Below are 22409 nucleotides of genomic sequence, written 5' to 3'. Positions count from 1 at the left end.
AATTTGTTCTTACTTTGTATAGTCCTTCAAAAACAACTTTTGTTAAGTAGGTATACTATAGATAGAAGCGTAGGACTTACGACTTGCTTAAACATTACTCCCTCCGTAAGAATGTAATTTAGGGACGGAGGGAGTACTTAAAGTAGCAAAAACAAGATAAGTTATGAGGGTTACACCTTCCAAGTTTCGAATACAACCCATAGACATAATTGTATTTTGCATAATTTTCAATGCAATGTTGTAATGACAATATATTTAATCACGTATTCCAAAAAGATGCAAAAACTCATATACTCCGTACTTTGAATTTGAAATAAAAATATCCCTCAAAAAAAAAAAAAAAAAAAAAACGAATATAATATCTCATACATGATTATGTTTTGAAGTACCTATACTCTGTATATTTTTATGTTTAACGTATTAGCTAATTTCACTTTCAATGGACACCCACCTCACAATTATTGCAAGTTAGTTACTGAGTATCCGATAATAATAAAAATCAATATAAAAAATAAATAGAGGGAGTATTTTGATCTCAAAGGGAAGGAAAGGAAAGGAAAGTAAAGATCAAAGAGAGTAGTACCCTTAATGAGTATTGCCTGCTAAGTTTGAGGATTAAAGGAAATAATACTTGTTGTTGTACTGTATTAGCTTATAAATTTTATTATTTATAGAGAGGCCAGAACTTGATCAAGATCGGACTAAGATATGCATGATGTAGTGTATGAATTTTAAATTAAACAATCAAACATAAAAGATAAGTTAAGTTATAACAGCGACAATTTCATAAATATCAACGCTTTCAAAGGGCTAATTTCAGATTTCTTAGAAATTGCAAGTCCTTTAATTGATTCATACTTGTTTGTATAATTGTACATATTATCTTCTTCAACGATATGCACGTTATCAACTAAGGATATTTCTAATCATATCCAAACTCTATTAATATTATTTCTCTCATAATAATGAATTGCATTATTGTCCGTTGAAAATATGATAAGAAGAGAGACACGTGCTCTCCTTGAGCCACGAGGCATGTATTGAATGTAGTCCACGTTGAGTTATTTCTTGTTAAAAATTAGGCAAAAGGTAATGAGCGCCCTCGGGGTTAGATAAGAGTATTAATAGTGAATTTTAGAGTAAAATTAACATTAATTACACCAAATGACGCGTGATTTTGTCATGCATTCCTAACTTAATATTTTTTCAACCAATAAAATTATTCCTTAACTAACGCCCCGGGGCGCTCGTTAGCAAGATCCTAAAAATTATTAGTCGTAATAAAATTAAGAGGGTATTGCTATATGCAGCCCTATACGATTTAATATATATATATATATATATATATATATATATATATATATATATATATATATATATATATATATTGTCAATTCTTTTTATTTTTAACTTCTTATATTCAGTTTTAAGTGCTGCATATATATTTTTCCTAAAATTAAAAAGTTGTTATTATCTGTAGACACCCATTTGTGTCTCCCCAAAACAAAACCCAGTGATGAGTACCTTTCGCGTCGAATCACAATCGAATGAAGTGAAAGTGTGGAAAGTCTAGTGTTGCGGATAATTTGTGTGAAACTATATTTTGCTGTAAAAACGAGGCCCTTACGTTAATGTTTTGCCAATTTCGAGCTCAATTTGGACCCTTAAAAACTATAATGGCCGCTATAACCTTAATCAAACATTTTTCGACACGCAAACCGATGTAAAAAAATAAATCAGATTGCAATTTACAATTTATAACAACTTTTGGGCTGTAATTTAACTATTTTAATATGATATCAAATGCCATTTAACTATTTTAGTATCTATGTAATCAAATACCTCCATACATAGATTCATCGTCTGGTGACATATACATACATTACAACCATAAACAACCATACATTTTTAGGATACAAGATGCATAGTAGCATCATTATTTTTTATTACACAATTAAAAGGAACAATTAAAATGCACATAATTAAAAAGCAAGGAAGGTAAAGCATTGTAGTCATTGATTAACTGCAACAGCAATGCAGCTAAACTAATCAAGCTAGCATGGTAGCTAATAGAGAGTTGATATTGCTTGGAGACCGGTAATCTTAGCAGTGATCTTGCCTCCAAGAATAGGGTCAACATACTCGCAACTGCTTCCAGTCATAATAGTTGTTCAATTCAATGATACGGCTAGGTAGGTTAGTAGTTTGAATTACCTTGCCAGCAGCGGAATCAAAGGCAGCAACCCACTTACGAGCAGTGGAGTCGGTACCAGAAGCGTAGCAATAGCCCCATTTGACACCTTGAGGAAGAGGGCCTTTCTCCCTAAAATAGTAAGTTGTGAATCTATTCATATCAGGGAAGCTAGTCAGCGTATAGCCAGACCAAAAATGAACGTCGATTTTCGTCAGCTTGCTATCGGTGAAGTTTGTGGTAGGGCTGGTCAGTTCCACTTCTCCAGCAAGTAGTTGTGCACCACCCGCCTCGCCCTCGGCCTTTCCCTTAACCTCCAACTCCTTCACCAGCTTCTCATAGTGAGCTTCTGGATCCTGTAAATTCACCACAATTGGTTCGATAGTTGCCATGTTCCTCGCTTGCTTTTCGTATGTAGTACCGTGTTCAATCCTGCAAAACCATACGTATGTGTACTATGTATTACTAACAACACTTAAACAAGAATCATATATTAATCAAATACGTAATAATAAAATGAATTGATGATATAACTACTAGTATCGATTGATTAATAAGAAATAAATAAAATATAACTTTGATTTATAAAGTGAAGGGAGTAGTATATAGCATACCCTTGAGTAATCTCTGCTAATAAGTTTGAGTAAAAGAGCTAGTTAGTTGTAGTGCAATGAGAAAAGCTTCTCATGTCACCGTATTTATAGATTGTATGTGAGGCTTAAGATGCCAAATTTTTCTTGAATCCATAAATAATTATAAAATTCTTATGGCGTGCACTATAATCATACTCACTTCATTTCATAATAAGCATAAGAACTTGACTGGCACATGTGTCAACGCACAGTTTTGATCATTAATATTTGTATTATATACGCAGGTCTAATGAGAACCTTCCGTCTTTGATCCCTGGAAACACAATTAGTAAGAAGTGTTAAGTGATGATATAATAACGAAAACACACATGAAGAATAACTTGAAGTATTTTACATGGTAACAAATGTTTTTTCTCTTTTATATATGATTAAAAAAAAGTTCAAAGTAAATACGTAGTATATAAATAGTACAAAAGTTAAATTGTTGCAATTATTATGAAATGGGGGTAATACAATATTCCCGTGTTGCTCTACTCATATTTTTTTTATTACTGTGCTTAATACGTTTGAATTTTTGTACTATTTACCTAATTTATGTTGAATCTATTTCTGAAGACTTATTTTATGTTGAATCTTTTTTATCATATGTGATTATGAATTTATGATATAACATATGAATAAACAAGTGGGATCACGTTTCATTATATACCCTCACTGTATCATATGAATAAATTCACCACAATTGGTTCGATAGTTGCCATGTTTCTCTCTTGCTTTTCATTCTTAGTACCCTGTTCAATCCCTGCAAAACCATACGTATGTGTACTATGTATTACTAACAACACTTAAACAAGAATCATATATTAATCAATTTATAAGAACGAAAATAAAATTAACTTTGATTTAATTGAAGGGATCGGAGTAGTATATATATAACATACCCTTGAGTAATGCTTGCTAAGTTTGAGTAAATGAGATTGTTAATTGTTGTGCATTGAGAAAAGCTTATCATTTCATGGTATTTATAGACTGCATAAGAGAATTAAGATGCCACATTTTTCTTAAATTGAATAATATATAAATATAATTATACAATAATACTTATTAATTAAGAAGCAAACTGCTAACTTTGCTCTACCTCACCATGTGTTGGTGGTGGATCCTTATGGCGTGCAATTTAATTAATAATACATTGGTGCCTTACTTTCTCTCCTAGGCTCTTACCTCAAACCCTTGACAAGTGATGAGGGTGTTTTAATTTGAGGCCGAAATTGCCTTACTTTCTCTCCTAGGCCCTTACTCCTAAAGTACCTGAATTGAGACTACTAAACCAAAAAAAAAAAAAGAAAAAAAAAAAAACTTCATGTACTAGTAAACCATCTATGTATCATATACTTTAGTAAAAATGTTCAAGTTTGGGTTTAAATCAAACTTGAACATTTTGTTTCAATTTTTTGTGTCCAATTGGGTTGGTCTATTTTGGGTTTAAGTCAAGCTAAATAATAGAGTTCATGCAAGTCGAATTCTTAATTAATCACTATCAGATTAGGGCAGATTTAGTTGGGCCAGACAAGTATTTTACATCTTTAATTACTCCCTCCATTTCACTTTGTAAGTCCATATACTATTTTGGGTGATTTAAATTGATATACCCATATAGATTATATTTCTAACATTATTATATGGTGAATAATTTTCATAATCTGTGAATAATTAATCTAATTGGGTGTTTCAATTTTTATTTTTTTTTCAATTTTAATTTTTATTAGTAACCAATTTTTTTGGGAAAAGGTAAGGAATGAAAAAGAAACACTAGGATACCTTTCTCTTGAGGGCAGGGTCGGCCTGGAGGGATAGGCCTCGAGTGCGACCACCTAGGGTCCATGCCAAAAAGGGGCCTAAAAATTAAAAAAAAAAATTCAATTTACATAGATGTAGGATTTTACCACTACTAGAAAACAGGCTAATTGCAACGGACTGCTTCCGACGGACCCAATATTCCGTCGAAAAAAGCTAAATTTCCGACGGATTTTTATTCCGTCAGAAATTTTCGACGAATTCATCAATTCCTTCGAAATTCCGTCGGAAAATTTTGACGGATAAAAATCCGTCGAAAATTTAGCTTTTTCCGACGGATTTTTCCGCCAGAAATTAACTTTTTCCGACGGATTTATAGTACGTCGAAATTTTCCGACGGAATATTCCGTCGGAAATTTTTTTATATAAAAATAAAACACATTACCTCTTCTAAACCCTAAAGGCAATCCGCCTCTTCTCCCTCTCTCTGTCTTTCGTCTTCTCCCTCCTCTCTCCTCTTTCTCTCTGTATCTCCTCTTCTTCTTTCGATCTCCTCTCTCATTCGCTTGTTCTCTCGATTTCCTTCTCTCTGTTTCATTCTCCTCTCTTTTTCCCCTCTTTTACCACTACCATGGCAACATTAACAATGGCATCAACAAGTAATCACCGAAATCAACAACAATAAAGGTTAAGGTTGTCTTATTTCGCCCTTTTGCTCTCTTCTCATGCTGAAATTAAAGGTTTTTAGGTCAAATTCGACCATGAAAACTCTAGATCTAGAGTTTTTATGGTCGAATTTGACCTCTTAAACCCAATTTTGAGGTTATGTGTGGTTAATTAAGGTATGTATTTCTGTTTTTTTTTTCAATTTTGATTTTATTTTGTTGTTTTATTGGTTTTTTTTTACAATTTATGGTGGTGGTGGGTGGTGGCTGTTAGATGGAGTTCACGTTTGGGGGTTGCGTTTGGATTTTAATTTTTTTTTTGTTATATTTTTGGGTTGTGATGATTTTCGGGGGTGGGTTGGTAATTTTAGGTGGGTGGTGGGGTGGTATATCTAGTTAGGTGGTTGTGGCGGTGGTGGTTGTAGGTGGGTAGTAGGGTAGTATGCAGATCTGGTTAGGTGGCAGGTGGGTAGGGGTTTTGGTGTGGGGTGGGCTGGTGATTCGGTTGGTGGGGTTGGGTGTGGGTCTTGTGACTTGGTGAGGGTTTGGCTGGTTGGTTGAGGTGGGTGTAGGTGGTGTGGGGTGACGGCTTGCGGTGGTATGGGGTGGCGGTGTGCCTTTTTTTTTGTTTTTTTTAAAGCATTTTCCGACGGAAATTCCGTCGGAAATTTACGACGAAATTCAAGTCTGTCGGAATTTTCCGACGGACTTTGATGGGCTTGAACATCACTTTCAACGGACTGAATTCCGTCGGAAAATCCGGTTTCGACGGAAATTCCTTCGGAAAAGGGTGTTTTTCCGACAACAACTTTTCCGACAACCGGTTACGACGAAATTCCGTCGGAACCGGGTTTTGGTGTTTCCGACGAAAAATTTTCGTCGGAATTAGCCTGTTTTCTAGTAGTGTACTTTGTAGTTTGTAATCGTTAAACAAAAAAAAAGCTACTTTTTAAAAAGATAATTATTGCATTTAGTTAGCAATTAACATTAAATTACTTAGATATCAATTAGGTGGAGATAACAATGCAATATAACTAACCTCTTCACTTCTTCTTCTAATCTTCCGGTTTCTATGAGTATTTGCTCCAAAATATTAATCTTTTCAATTACACCGTTTCATATTTATTCAATTACCGAAATATTATGCAAAGTTATTACTCCAGCATTGTGTATGGAGACTTACTATTCAAATAATATAAGCTATGTTCATTGTCTTATATTTAAAACTATTGCATGTAAAAAAAATTATTTATGTAAGGGCCATTTTCTTACATTATGCCTAGAACCCATAAATTTCCAGGAACGGGGCTGCTTGAGGGGAACCTTTAATTTAATGAAAAATCTGCAATGGTCATTTGAAATATGACTATCATAATATTTTAACGATTATATTGTTTATAATTAACGTATTTTTATCCAAGTAATTAATTATATTACTCTATTTTTGCTATAAAATATTATTATCAACATTTTTTAAATTTATCAAATTTTTAGTTTTATTTATGTAATTTTTCTCTTATTTTATAGTTTCTCGAAAAATATTTATTTTATGTTGGATAAAAAATTTCAAAAATTATATTTGCATTGTATAAAATAGAATACTAATTGTATCAAATTTATAGTGTGAAAAAATGAATCGCTCATACATTAAAATAATAAGATAGTCATATTTCAAACGACCGTTGTAGAAACATCCTTTAACAATAGTAATGAGAAATAAATAGAGTTAACAATATTAAAATAATCTGAAACTAAATGATGAATGGCGTTTGCTACCAATTCGTTTCTATGTCGTAGATGCGATCATATTAGTGAGTAAAATTATGCATTACATAATTATTAAAATTTTTGAAGTATATATGTAGATTCAATGCCATGTGAAAGGAAGATTTTAAAATTAACTTGGTACTTGGATGTAGTGTAGATGTTCGTCGTCCATCTCCTTATATGGAGTGTTTCTCTATGGTAAAGTCGTTGATTTAGTTATTCGTTTCCCCTTAATGAATATATGGGCGTTAGGGTTTATATAAAAACAAAACAACAATCTTTAATTTTGAACTATTATAGATTCAATATTGGTAAATATTTGTTGGGATCACAACGGTTGTCAATTTTCATATAGAAATCATCCTTATAGCTACAATAAATTGTTAAACCGTCTCTCCGAAAAGAATTTACATTCCACCACTGTGTTTGAGGGATGTAGCACATTGCAACTTTGCAAGATCTATTCAATGATCATAGCTTAAGTGATTAAACCCTTTATTTTATTCATTTATGTATTTACTAAATTCATATTTCATTTGTAGATGCCGATGTCTTTTTATTAATGAAATGATTTAGTGAAAAAAAAACAATAAAACAAAAAAATGGTACTTGAATTAGTTTGCTTACAATGTACCACATTTGATTTATGAAATTAAATGACCGACAATTGCTAACTATTCAGTTATGTGATTTATGAAACTTTATGTGATTTATGAAACTAAACAACAACAGTAATATGTGATTTATGAAACTAAATGACCGACAGTTGCTATCTAGTTCGCTACTCCATTTATTTTTTGTTTTGTAGATATGATCATATTAGTACTCATACTTTGTAATGTAAAGAAATTATGCATTTACATAGTAATTATATAAATTACTGAAAGAAGTACAAATTTAGGTTCGATACCATGTGAAGTGCAAGGTTTTAAAATTAACTTGGTACTTGGACCAGTTTGCTTCCTAAGTATGGCTTGTGATTAATAATAGTTATCTTTAGTTTCAAAAACTTTTGTATACATCCGGTTTACACTAATATTAGTGTACATCGAGCAGTATAGGGATAACTTTAAGCCAATTTAGGGTATCTTTTTGCCTTTTTTTGGGTAACTTTGAACATAATATGGTTTTTTTTTTTTTTTTATATATCGAACAAGAAAATTTTTATAAGGGTGATAAAATTACTTTCAATCACTAATAATTGAATTTTAGTCATTTAAAATGTGATTCTTTACCAATAAAACGTAGATTATTTTTATTTGTATTGGGTTACTTTTATACATGTTAGGGTAATTTTTATTCATTTTAAGGGTAACTTTTGATCACTTTAAGAAAGATTTAAAATGAATGTACAATAATTATTGTACACCCGATTTTTTTAAAAGTTTGAACGTAGTCATCATCAACTCATCATTTCTCGTTACAATACAATACTCACCTCTTCTGAGGTTGTTATAATTTATATATATTATAATAAGCGGAGTATAATGCATGTCCACATTTTATTATCTTACAAATAAACTCCTTGATGCTCTCCTTGATCTATCCATGCATGTTCAATGATTCCTAAATTTAACGGTCAAACACGTCGATTTATGGAAGATGAGAATGAAGTAAAATCCTCTAATCCACCAATCAATTCTTTTCAATTTTGTCATGAGTAGTAGTCCTTTATTTATTTATCTATTTATTTGTTTTATTAAGTGATAATTATAACAATTATAATCATAATCATGTTCATGTTAATATTAAAGCATAATAATAATAGCAAGATCCTAGGCATGATACTAACAAGATTAATAACAAACCCTAGCATGTCACTAAGCAATAAAAATCAAATCTTTAGCCCTAACATGATACTAACATGAATAAATATTAGGAAGAACATAGGAAGCATCATAACAATCATATTTAATATTAAAGTTACCATAGACATGATACTAGGAATATAATAATAACAATGTAAACATGATTTCTACATCATAACATCAATAAATCAATTAAAACCATTAAAGCACTTACTTTGATGTCTTGTACCTCTTTCTAATAACAAAATACACACGTTAGTAACTTCAAGGAAAATAATAATCAAACAATTAAATTAAATAATTGAAATAGAGATTTGGGACCAAACCCTCAAAATTAAAACTTTTCACGTCTAGCGCGAAGGCAACTTCGAATATGGCTGGGTGTTTCTAGATCTTGTGAATGCGGAATTTTGTATGAGAAAGCAAAGTAAGAAAGAATTGAATGTTTTAAGAGAGATGAATGATTTAGAGAATCCTAAATAATTAATGATTGTTGATGATGAATGAAAACAAATGGTGCCTGAAAACGGAGTTTTTAATACGATATTTATAGAGAAAATCAGCCAAAAAGATAAATTAGACAAAACAGAGTCTGACGCTCAGAAAACAGAGCTGGCGCCAGGCACCAGCACTAGCGCCAAGCCTGGTTCCAGGCGTCAAGGCCTGGGGTTAGGCGCCAAGCTTGATTCCAACGCGTTTTCGAAAATCCGATAATTTTACCTTACTGGAGGATAAAATAATATAATTTCCTCGAAAATGCTATTTGATTTTGATTAAAACTCTGAAAAGTCAACAAAAGTCAATTTATCAATGCTAATTGAATTAGGAATGAAAAGAATCTTCTAGAAGAATATAGAAGACTAGAACCATTCCTAATTGCATTAGGAATGATAAATCATATTAGGCCCTCCCCGAGATCATTGGGCCGTACATAAAGCTCAAACCGGGCCCCATTTGGTAAATTGGCCATAACTTCCTCAATATTCATCGGAATTGGGCTTATAATATATCGTTGGAAAGGTCTTTGCAAGCCCCATCCAACTACACTACTATTGGACCCATATCATGGACCAACCAAACTGGATTGGCTGTTTTCTTAAAATAAGTTTTCAAAAACAGAGAGAAGAGAAAAGAAATAAAAACTTTCCGCAACACTAGACTTTCCACACTTTCGTTTCATTCGATTATGATTCAACGTGAAAGGTACTCATCACTGGGTTTGGTTTTGGGGAGACACAAATGGGTGTCTACAGTGACTGAGGTGTTTGTTATGGGACATTTTGTACAACTGTTGATCGATGTTGACATTCAAGACCAAGATATATAAGACCGAGTCAAGATGGTTATGAATGGTTCCTAAAGTTATGGAGAGAATATCTACCACTAAGAAGAAGTCAATTAAAGTTGTTGCACGTATGTGTACTCCAAACCGTCTACATTCATTGAAAGACCAAGTAAAGATTGAATAACCGCTATTTCCTATTTTCATGGAGGGCATCCTCATCCTTCTCCAACCGTCTATTGTCTACATACGGAAATCTCTATAAATAGAGAACAAGTTCCTCCCATGAGGCATCATCCATTAGCTACTTACAAAACAACTATTTTGACCCACCTCCTGCCAACCTCCGAAAATACCCATAAAACTCCTACAATAATTTCATCCACATCATCAATCCACTACAAATACTTCCTCCTTTCTACTATATTTTAAGCCTTTGTATAATCTTGCAAAGATATATTTCTACCCATAATAATGCACCTAATCAACCTCCTTGCCGTACTACGTTAGTCCAACATCTAATGTACATACATTTACTTATACATTGTTATTTCATCAAACGTAAAATACACATTGTACTTGTAATTATTGGCTTTATGCCCGTATTATAGTGGATTGGTGGACTCATTGCCACCCGCGGTTTTTACCCACCTTCATTGGGGTTTTCCGCGTGACCATATCATGTCTCCTCCCTCTCCCTTTATTTTTCTGTTATTTACATTCCGCATTACATGCTCCTTATTTTAATTTAGTTGATCCGTAGCCCGTATCCCACATCAAATCCTACTTGACGAAATTTAGCATAAACAATTTGGCGCCCAGCGTGGGGCTACAGCTAGATTGAAATATCAACCCTACAAAAGTTCCTTTCCAAACACATTCCCTTCATCAAGATTTATCTAATCCCGTAAAGTGACTTTATAAGAACTATTGTTCGTGGTCCCGACGACGAGAAGTGGTGATCGACGCCAACTTAACTCAATATGCTGCGACAAGGGCGATTATCTTTGATAGCCTTACAAGTTTTGGTAATATTCCTCCTTGTGGTTTAATTTAACTAACTATTTGTGCGTCTTCTTTAAGCTATGACAGACTATATCATCACCATCGAAGTAAACGTCGTACCCTAAAGGGAAGGACGCCGTGGAATCCATTGCTTTAAGTCATGGGTCTCATGATGCCATAAAAATTCAGGGTTTGTCATCATTCACAATATTATTTTTTGTTCAACTAACATTATTTTTAGGCTATGTTGTCGCTAAATAAAACAGTATTAAAGTTTCGACGGACGTCAATTCCGACGACATCAGTCAGCTTCGACGACGAAAGCCAGTTTCGACGACGACATCAGTCAGCTCCGACGACGACAGTTAGTTCCGACGACGACATTCAGCTCCGACAACGACGGTCAGTTCCGAAATACTTTCAAGGCTATTTATGACATCGGAATTGAAATCGAAAATGACCTCGCAAAACAAAAAGCTACTAACAATAGTAACGAACCATAGTGGCTGGAAAGGAAAGAAGAACGACTATCCTTCTTCTTCCGAAAACGCCCACTCTAGTAATAATGTTAGTACCTTTGACCATAATGGTGTCTTAGCCATGGACAATCAAGGTTCTAAAAGGAAACCCAGGAGAGAATTCACACCCATTGGAATGACCTACGATGCTGATTTCGATCGTCTCTATGATCGAGGATTAATCAAACCTATTGGCCCTACCGAGGATCCAACGCCAGAAAATCAATCTTCGAGATGGAATCCCATTGCAAGTACCATCGAGGACACGGTCATACCACTGATGAATGCTACAGGTTTCAAAACCTCATTCAAGATCTCATAGAGGCAAATAAGATCCCATTGCCTCGGAGCAAACAACACAAGACAGAGGCGAGCTTCAATGATGAGATTTCATGACCTCTTTTTTCTATTTCTTTTTTATTTTTTCCTTTCCCCATCCAATAAGTCTAGCATAGGCACCTTTCTTTTCCCTTAGATTAATTTTGTAGATTCTTTCTTTTTCCCTTTTAATAAAATGAGCATTTATTTTCTTGCATATGATCACTGCATTGAAAAAAAAATCCATGTCGAATTAAGCACAAGGTATACCAATGATTTGAGGCACCCTTTGTAGCCACATCATATTACCTTTCACCCTTCAAATATGCAATCCTTTCTTCATAAACCACTTTGAGCCTCGTCTAACGATAGACCTTTGTTTTTTCAACCCACATCTACTTGACCTTGGGATGGGATGGTGTGTAACTTATGCAATCTTAAAAGCTTGAGTGATTTCAAAAGATCAAAATAAAAAATAATAAGAAAAAAAATAATAATAAAAGTGTACAAAAGGGCAAGTGTTCCAATGTCTTTGATATGAAAATATCTTTGATAAGAACACGTCTCAGATTGCGTCTCTTATCGAGTGCTCGGTACCGTGCCTGAGAAACATGAATTTCAAGTGAGTGATAGACCGCATGATCGGGATTGCCAACTTATAAAAATGAAATAAATGCTAAAGCAAAAAAAAAATAAAAAAAAAAAGAGTAGAAACTCAAGCATAAAAATAAAGATTCAAAAGCAAGGTTGCACACCTTGAGGGCTTATCTAGGGTCTTGAGCCTTTATCCCCTTCTTCTTCAAACCTTTAGCCTAACCACGTTACAACCCTTAAAAAGACCTTTTTGAGGTATACATACTTGTGCGAGGTTCGGCTAGATCTACGTTCGACCTGATTCCTAACGGATACGTAAGCAACCTCACCATAAACATGTATTCATATTCAAATTCACACACTTACACCATGATCATATCAAGGGATCTCCTATTCTCATCCCTATTCATTTAGAGCTAGACTTGGGAGCTTGATCCCTATATCATTAGCTTACCTAGCCTAAGAGTCACCACCATTTGACTCTTTTAAAAATAATATTTTCCCACACACTTAGCCTGTGCGGCCTAACTTTAGAATCACTATCACATACCGCACAAATACATGACCACATATACTTTCCTTTAGGAACCCTTTGTCATGAAATCTTAACATAACGCTGAAGCATGTATTGTCATATCAAAATCGCTTATCAATCATCATTGCATCACAAAGTATGAAGTGTTGAGCCTCCGTGTCTAAGTTACCCAAATACTTTCATTATCAACCATTGAGATAGCCTAGGATGGATTAATCCTTGCACCTTGAGATATAGTATCAAATGACATTTGACTAAGCTCATTCAACATGCACCTTCAAAACTTCGATTCTTTTTTCACATCTTTCCTTTTTAAGAGAAAGTCGGTACCCTCCACAAAAATGACGGAATTTTTTTTTCTTTTTTGCATTTTCGAGTCGCACGATCACAATACAATGCACACACGGGTCATGAGTCACATGTGTCAAACACTTCGAGTCGATTCAACCTCGAGTCAATCACAGAGAGTCAAGTTTATACCTTGAGTCGTGTCAAGTCGATGAGTCAAGCGACGTTAAACCTTAGGTCAACCCTAAGATAATTAAAGAGAATAACAAAGTTCTATAGTCAAAAATAAATACAGGTGCAGCAGAATAGGGAAGACCCTACTCCAGCGCCAGACGAAAACATCTAGCGTATGGAAACAGATTTCAGCGCTTGGCGCTAGATCTCAGCGTCTGGCGATAGAGTCAATTCTTGGCGCCAGAGATATTTCAGCAGCAACAGAGCTCGAAGCCTCTCAGAAGAGTGATTTCGACCACATACAGCAATCTCGGGTTCCTTGGTACACCAGTTAGCCCCTATAAGCAATTTGACATGATTAAGTAGTCGGTTTGATTACAGTCTAAGTGATCGACCTGACAAAAGATCGTCTCACTTAGCTTAAGCGCCTAAAACACTGGCTCATTACAATCGGTTTAAAATCAAGCACTTAAACGACAATATTTCCAAATATGTATTGTCGCGCATTCTTATTAAACGACAAATTTTTCCAAAAATTGGATTGTCATCTCCAACTGACAAAATTTCCAAAAATGGATTGTCGTGCATCTTTTTCAACGACAATTTTTCCAAGATTGGATTGTCATCTCTGGCAAAGTTTCCAAGCGTGGATTGTCGTGCTCCTTCTTTGTTTGGCAATTTTTTCCAAGTTCGGATTGTCATACATTCATCGACTCATTGGCAAGTTTTCCGAGATTGGATTGTCATACACCTAGTTCCCTATGGCAAAATTTCCCAAAGGATTGTTTTAGGTTCTATTCATCATAAAAATCGACAAAGGTTCCTCAACGTGGATTGTCATTCATTTCATTAAGTGGAAAATTTTCCCGAAGAGGGTTGTCGGTCGACTCTTTTTTGCAAATGTTCCAAGACGCGGATTGTCAATTGTGGCAATATTTTCCTAAAAGGATTGTCGCGTAGCGTTGGAAAATTTCCAAGGTGGATTGCTTTCAAGAGTTATATTCCAAGATGTGAATTGCCGATCGTAGCAAAATTCTTATGACAGATTGTTACAAAGCATTGGCAACTTTTCCCAAAAATTGGTTTTGGCAAATTTTCCGAGATACGGATTGTCGCTTCATCGTGGCAACATTTCCAAGGATGGATTGTTACGAAGCATTGACAAATTTCCCTAAATCGGATTGTCATACATCATACAAGAGTTGTGTTGGCAACTATTCCCAAATAAAAGAGGATTGTCATCACAGCAAAAGCATGGACATAATGTTTCACAAGCAGCAAACCGTCGACGTACTGGCATAACGGAAGCAAAGTTCAAGCAAGCTTTAGAGATCGACAAGCGTTGGTCTTCGGAAATTTTTCTTCGGAATATTATCATCAAAGCTCTTTTGTTTAGAGACGCGTGGACATTTATTTCAAGCTCTTTTGCTCATAGACGCGTGGGCATCCTATTATCAAGCTCTTCCTTCAAAGACGCGTGGACATTTCTTTCAAGCTCTTTTGCTAAGAGACGCGTGGGCATCCTATTATCAAGCTCTTCGTTCAGAGACGCGTGGACACATCATTTAGAAGTTCATATTAAAAAAAAGCTCTTTGTTCAGAGACGAGTTAACATCGAAACAGCAAGGTGGCGTTCCCTAGATTGTGGTGAGTTGTCACAAACAACTGAAGGTGATTTCAAGCGAAGTTGTCTTCGATAGTATTCCCTTAGACGTGGAGTATTATCAAAGCAGAAGAGGATCGTTTCGAGCGAAGCAATCTTCAATATTGGAAGCAGTTACAAGCGTAGCATTTTTCAAGCGGGATGGCATTCTTTTGGCAGGAGGTCATCAAAACAACGGCAATGCAGCAACAAATCGGTTACCTTTAGAGACGTGTGCTCGGCGGTGCAAGATACGTGTTTCTTAACTCTTTTATCTGTTTAACTAACGCTAGTTTGCAGGTATCGGCATTACAAGAATGGTTTAGGATCACAGAACGTTCTAAATCATTCTCCGTCCCTATCGATACTTTGACTTTTGTTTCGAAACTTGCATTTCTCCAAACTCAGTCAAAGTGGGGGCTTCTGTAGACACCCGTTTGTGTCTCCCCAAAACCAAACCCAGTGATGAGTGCCTTTCGCGTCGAATCATAATCGAATGAAGTGAAAGTGTGGAAAGTCTAGTGTTGCGGATAGTTTTAATTTATTTTCTCTTAGCTCTCCTTTTAAAAACTTATTTTAAGAAATACAGTCAAGCCATTTTGGTTGGTCCATGATATGGGTCCAACAGTAGTGTAGTTGGATAGGGCTTGACAAGAGCTTTCCAACGATATATTATAAGCCCAATTCCGATGAATATTGAGGAAGTTATGGCCAATTTACTGAACTGGGCCCAGTTTGAGCTTTATATGCGGCCCAATGATCTAGGGGAGGGCCTAATATAGATTTATCATTCCTAATGAAATTAGGAATGGTTTTATTCTTCTAGATTCTTTTAGAAGGTTCTTTTCATTCCTAATTCAATTAGCATTGATAAATTGACTTTTTTTTACTTTTCAGAGTTTTAATTAAAATCAAAGAACGTTTTTTGAGGAAGATACGATTTTATCCTCCTGTACGACAATTTTTATCTGATTTTGATAAAACGCGTGAATTTCTGAATCAGCGCCAAACGCCAGCTGTAGCGCCTGGCGCTACGCTTAGCGCTAATGTTGGCGTCTGGCGCCAATAGCCAGCGTTGGCGCTAATCAGGTTTTATGTGCGCCAGAACTCTGTTTTGATATTTTATCTTTTTGGCTGATTTTCTCTATAAATAACGTCGTAAAAACTCCGTTTTGATCATCAATTCTCATCAATTCGAATTCTCATCAACAATCATCAATTTCCAATAACCAATTTTTCATTCATCTACAATCTACCAACTCTCATCAAGATTTTCTTGATTACTCTCTCTCTCTTTTTCTAAACTAGCCTTTTGACATATAAAATTCCGCATTCATTAGATTTAGATACACCTAGCCATATTCGAAGTTGCCTTCGCCCTAGACGTGAAAGGTTTAAATTTTGAGGGTTTGGTCCCAAATCTCTCTTTCCATTATTTAATTTAATTGTTTGAATATTAGTTTCCTTGAAGTTACTAACGTGTGTATTTTGTTGTTAAAAAGAGGTACGAGGCATCAAAGTAAGTGTTTTAACGGTTTTTATTGATATTATGATATAGAGTTCATGCTTAGGTTATTATTATGATTCCTAGTATCATGTCTAGGGTAACTTTAATATTAAGTATGATTGTTATGATGCCTTTTAATTTCTTCCTAATATTTATGATTGTTAGTATCATGTTAGGGTTAAAGCTTTGATTTGTATTGTTTAGTGACATGCTAGGGTTTGTTATTAATCTTGTTAGTATCATGCCTAGGATCTTGCTATTATTATGCTTTAACATGATTATGCTTATAATTATTATTATGATCATGATTATAATTATTATTATGATGATGATTTTATTATTGTTATAATTATTGTTATGATTATTATAATGTTGCTTGATATTTATTGTTATTGCTTGATCACGCCTTTTATGCATGTTTAAAGGGAATTTGTACTTGTAATCACGCTTAATAAGATAATTAATAATCTTGTTTAGGGTTAATATGATTATAATTCAAGTGATCACCAATAATAGATTTATTTGTGCATTAAATTCAACCAACATAGATAAACAGGTTTAGGGTTAATCTTAATGATTGTATGTTAATCAGAAAGCACACATGAATACGATCAGAATAAAGTAGAGGCCTATTATTAGGGCAGGTTCAATCTCTTTTAGGTTGGATTTGTACCTTCATCCCCGAACCCTATTTGGTTCAAGACCTTATGGAGTTAACGATCTCCTGGATCGTTAAGGGGTGTAACCTTCACCTCGTGAACGACTTACAAGTTCCTAAAAAACTTGTTGGCGACTCTTTTGCTCTATCTTCTTTCCCTTTGGACGCCACCGTACTTTAGTGTATGATCATAGTGGGGTTCAAGCTAGGGGATTAACGCTTGAAATATTCCCCACAACGGGGCATTTTGCTTAAAGGGTATGATAAGCTTAAACTCCAAGCATTTTCTAACAGTGATTGGGGAGCCTGCCCTGATTCTAGGAAGTGTATCACAGGGTATATTCTGCTATTAGTTGATTCTTCTATAAGCTGGAAGAGTAAGAAGCAACCAAAAACTTCTACCTCATCTTCAGAAGCTGAATATTGAGCCAGGGCATCAGCATCTTCAGAGGTTACATGGGCTGTCAAGTTATTGAATAGTTAGGAGCGTCTCATCTGAAGCCTTTCACCCATCACTGTGACAACTAGAGTGCCTTACACATTGCTCGAAATCTAGTATTTCATGAAAGGACAAAACATATTGAGATTGATTGTCATTTTACAAGAGACAAGGTGCTTGAAGGTCTCATTCAATTGCTATTTGCCTACAACAAATTAGATTGCTGATATTTTCATAAAAAAACCTTCCTTCAGATCATTTTACAAATTTGTTGTCCAAGCTTGGAATGGTTCAGACCACCCCAAGCTTGAGAAGGGGGGGTATTGAACATGTTGGCTTGCCAGCTAAGCTTAGTCAGTTATAACAAATTCTGTTATAACTTTGTACGGTCAGCTTAGGTGCATTTATTAGATTACATGGTTATAACTACCTCTAGTATAAATATGCCTTCAATTAGTTAGCTGTCTCATTCATTTTTGCTGTAATAACTCGGCATTCCAAAAGCTGAGAATTCTCTAGTATTTTCTCCTCCATTAATGGAGCTTGCTTAAGCTTTAAGCTACAAACTACTATTCTACTGTTGCGTTTTCTCATCTATGGAGAAATAAAGAAAGATAAAGTGAATAGAAAAAGAGTTCCTCTTTGGAACTAGAAGTGGTCCCTAACAGGAACATAAAGAGAAGTTCTCTAACAGGAGATGGACAGCAAGCTAAGAACACAAGATGGAACTACGTTGAAGACACTAAGTTTCATAAGAACTTGAAATTAGTTGAAAATAGCAGGAACTCAGTCTTGGTCTGCAAAGAGCACAAGCATTCAGACAATGCGAAGCTTGAGGAGGCAATTCAGTAATTAATTTGGAAGACTTTTAATAAGGTTTTGCTGATTTTATTTTTATTAGAACTGTTGTAAATATGTGGTTAATTGTCCATGAAATATCTATTAGAAACGTGACAAAGCTTGGCATGCTTGCTAAAAGATTTTAACCAAATAAATAGTTTTTAAGGATAATAACGGATACGAAGTTTGCTATTGAGGCCTTGTTCTCTTCACCTTAAAAAAAATAATATTAAGTAAAAATAATTTCAGTTCAGTAAATTAATTTCAGTTCAGTAAAAATAATTTCAGTTCAGTACAAATAAGTTCAGTTCAGTAAAATTCAGTTTTCTTAAAGAAGAATTATAATAGAAAATCAGTAAAAATAATTTCAGTTCAGCAAAAATACTTTTAGTTCAGTAAAATTAATTTATGTTCAGTAAATATAATTTAAGTTTAGCAAATGCAATTTTGTTTCAGTAAATATAATTTCATTTCAGCATACATAAGATGAAGAAAACAGGGCCTAAATCTTTTAAATTTTAAGATGCTTTATGGTTGATTGGTCTTTTTTTATTAACTACACATTGAGACGAGAGAAAGAAAAGGGCTAACTAAAAATTATTGGCATGGTTGGGGATACTTATAATTAGAATGAATAAATACAAAAAATCGATGATGAATATTGCTCTAATTTTTCTGTTTTTAAAGTTTCAAATTAAATTAATTTTTTAATAAAAATAATTCTCAAAATGGGATCCCTAAGTCGTCACTCAAGGTGCTTCTACTTCTTGTAGTCGGCGCTGGTTATATGGTTCATGGTTGAGTGGTTTTATTAATAAGAAGCCTATACTCGATCTGAAAGAGCAATTTTTTTTGTACAAATTTACAAAACCATGAAAATGTTATAGGGAGAACTTACAATCCGTTAGCGAGATCAATATTTGATTTTTAGAAAAAAAATTCACTTAAACAATTTTCTCGTAATTAACAATTACATCATTAATACAAATTAATTGTTGTACAATATTTCTTTTTTTTTTTTTGTTTGCAAAGAAAACCACAAGCACAAATGATATGATGTAAATGAGATTTCATCTCATGTCTGGATGAATACCACCACTTAATTAACATTTTAACCAACTAATTAGCTAGTTGATCATCCACTACAGTTTGTATTTTTCAACACATCATTAACGACCTTGTTTAAAGTATCATATTTTGAGGACCCATGTAGACATGTGGTTACTTTTGTTGCAATGTTTCTCCACTTTGTAGCCCTCATCCCCATCTCTTTACCATATTTAGTCTCCATCAACTCTTTCACCACCCTTTGGACACCATCTCTTTTAACTTCTTCGCTTATCTTCATACCAATGCCAAGACTATTACAACAATGCCAAGAATTAATCGATTGGTCAGCACCCAACGGCAAACAAATCATTGGAACTCCATAACTTATGTTCTCGATTGTTGAATTCCAGCCACAATGCGTCAAGAACCCTCCTATAGAACGATGCGCCAATACTTGTTCTTGGTCACACCAATCAATTAGCATGCCCCTACCCTTTATCTCTTCCTTGAATTGATTGAAATCCAGAGTAGTATGATCTTCAATTATTTGACTTGATCTTACAATCCACAAGAAATTTGCAAGGCTATTTGCAAGCCCCCATGCAACTTCGATAAATGTTTCTTGGTCGACTTCCAAAAGGGAACCAAAACTTACATATAGAACCGATTCAGGCTTTTGAGAATCAAGCCATTTCATATAATCAACATTAATTGAATCTTCTTGATCACATATAACAGTTGATTTAATATTAATCGTGTCATTCTTTGACACATGGTAATCTACCATCAAATTAAGGGGTCCAATTGGATAAATGGTAGGAGATATGGTGGAGAGCTCCTCTAGGACATCTTGTTCCAAGGCATCAAATGTGTTTATGAGGATTGCTCGACAATCGAGAGCTATTTGTGCATTTAACATAACAATATTTAGCATCATATCATTTGGATCTGTTGTTCTAATAAAAGTTGGCATGTCTTTTAAGGATATGCCCTTCAAACTTGGTATCCAATCGATTGATTTGTCAAGATAGCCATTTGTCAAGCAACTTTTCTCTGAAAATATATACACAAAAGAAAAAAAAATATATATAAAAACTTTTAAATCTTTACTATATATATTTATCATCAAAATCTAAGATTATCAACTTGGAAGTGATACCTAAAGAATCTTGATGAGGATAAAATTTATGTTACTTAGTAGTTCCGTTTCAATCTCTTAAGTTTCACAAAGTAATATGTTAGTAAAAAAATCCTACATTTTTAGTGAAAAAATGTGACCATTCATCAAAAGAAATGTTTTGTTCCTTTGAAAGAGACTCCATATAAACCAATTCTCTTTCAAGGACACAAGAGTGATCGATCAATCACATCAAATATAATGGACATTTTTTTTTTGTGAACACCCCCCCCCAAAAAAAAAGTTCAAATATAATGAACCTTATCTAAATTTATCGGAAATTCTTGAATTGATACATACATAAGTTTCCCTTAAAAATAGATTGATAACACAAAATAATTTGATTTATCAAATAAGTAGTTGTGTATACAATATCCTATGAGTATGTATATATTGCATCAATTAAATTAAATTAGGTCATTAAATTAAGACAATATTTTGCAAAATATAAAAATATAAAAAATTAAAAAAAATAAAAATAAAAATAAAAAAAGTAATGAAGATGATACTACCTTGGAGGGGTATGATGCCCTTGTCAAGAAGCTGACGACAATGGAAATTAGCCAGAAGGCTACATGCACTAGCAGTCTCAAGGAGAACAGCAGGAATCCCCAATTCTTCAGCCACTTTAAGCGTAAAAGAAGACATAGCAACATCACTAATCATACAACTAACACGCAGTCGCGAACCATTATTGTCATTGCCAAGTTTTGTCACTAGAAGGTCCTTAAGCGGGAGCTCTAGCTTGTTAATAACAATACAGTTGACGACAGAAAAAAGGTCTATTAGGTTGTCATCTTCCGGTAAGGACTCAAATCTAAAGAAGGGATGAGTGTTATTACCGGACGATGAATGATGATTTTTGAATAAAGTTTGGTGGATGTGGTGCGTGTTTATAAAAGTTACGTTAAAATCGAATTTAAAATGGAGGAGTTGAGCAAGTTTTAGCATAGGCCTTATGTGACCTTGTGCTGGAAATGGTATGCAAACAACATAATTTTCCATTATTGCTTTACTATAGACTATAGTTGGAGTATATATGATCTATTTGATTAATTTTGTAGTGGTGATTGCAATTTTGTCAGAGGAAGAAGAGAAATGAGATGCGAGATTAGCAGATTTAAACTACCACGTATTATAATTTTTTTGTTACATTTTAATTTTATTTTTTTTATTTTTTTTGAGGGTGTTACATTTTAATTTAATTATACTTTTTACTTTTGTTTTTAATTGGTTCGTTTTGGCTTTGTCAGTTTGTCACTATTCACAAACGAATTATTCTTTTTTATCATTTGGCTTTGTCAGTTTGTCACTATTCCACTACAAGATATTATATCAAAGAGGGCAATTTAAATCGTCATTTTAGGTTCAAATTTTGCCCTATTAGGCAAAGAGGGCGATTCAAAAATTACCCCCAAGTCGCCCTATTAGCCTCGTCCTATTAGCTTCAAAGGGCATACAAATTTTTCACCCTCTTTGATCAAAATCAAATAGGGCAAAATTTTCGCCCTCTTTGATTGAATCAATCAAGACAAAAAGTTTTTTGCCCTGTGTAATCAAC

General features: G+C 34.1%; 1 protein-coding gene across 1 annotated transcript; it reads right to left on the bottom strand.

Annotated features, from left to right (window-relative positions):
- Window positions 1–19466: 19466 nt before the first annotated feature.
- On the bottom strand, window positions 19467–22409 carry LOC110710549 (7-deoxyloganetin glucosyltransferase-like). Its single transcript, XM_021888873.1, has 2 exons — window positions 21361–22409; window positions 19467–20724 (listed from the first exon to the last, which is right to left on the bottom strand). The coding sequence occupies exons 1-2, from the start codon at window positions 21851–21853 to the stop codon at window positions 19757–19759; spliced, it is 1461 nt and encodes a 486-aa protein (XP_021744565.1). The 5' UTR covers window positions 21854–22409; the 3' UTR covers window positions 19467–19756.

The sequence above is a fragment of the Chenopodium quinoa genome, unplaced genomic scaffold (assembly GCF_001683475.1).
Source record: "Chenopodium quinoa cultivar QQ74 unplaced genomic scaffold, ASM168347v1, whole genome shotgun sequence".
NCBI classification, from domain to species: Eukaryota; Viridiplantae; Streptophyta; class Magnoliopsida; order Caryophyllales; family Amaranthaceae; genus Chenopodium; species Chenopodium quinoa.
The sequence above is the reverse complement of the archived record's forward strand: the minus strand, read 5'-3'. Positions and strand labels throughout refer to the sequence as shown.

Coding starts and splice junctions, on each gene's coding strand:
- LOC110710549 (XM_021888873.1), bottom strand. CDS start 21,853: ATGGAAAATTATGTTGTTTGCATACCATTTCCAGCACAAGGTCACATA. Junction 20,725..21,360: donor GGGCATCATACCCCTCCAAG/GTAGTATCATCT, acceptor ATATATTTTCAG/AGAAAAGTTGCTTGACAAAT.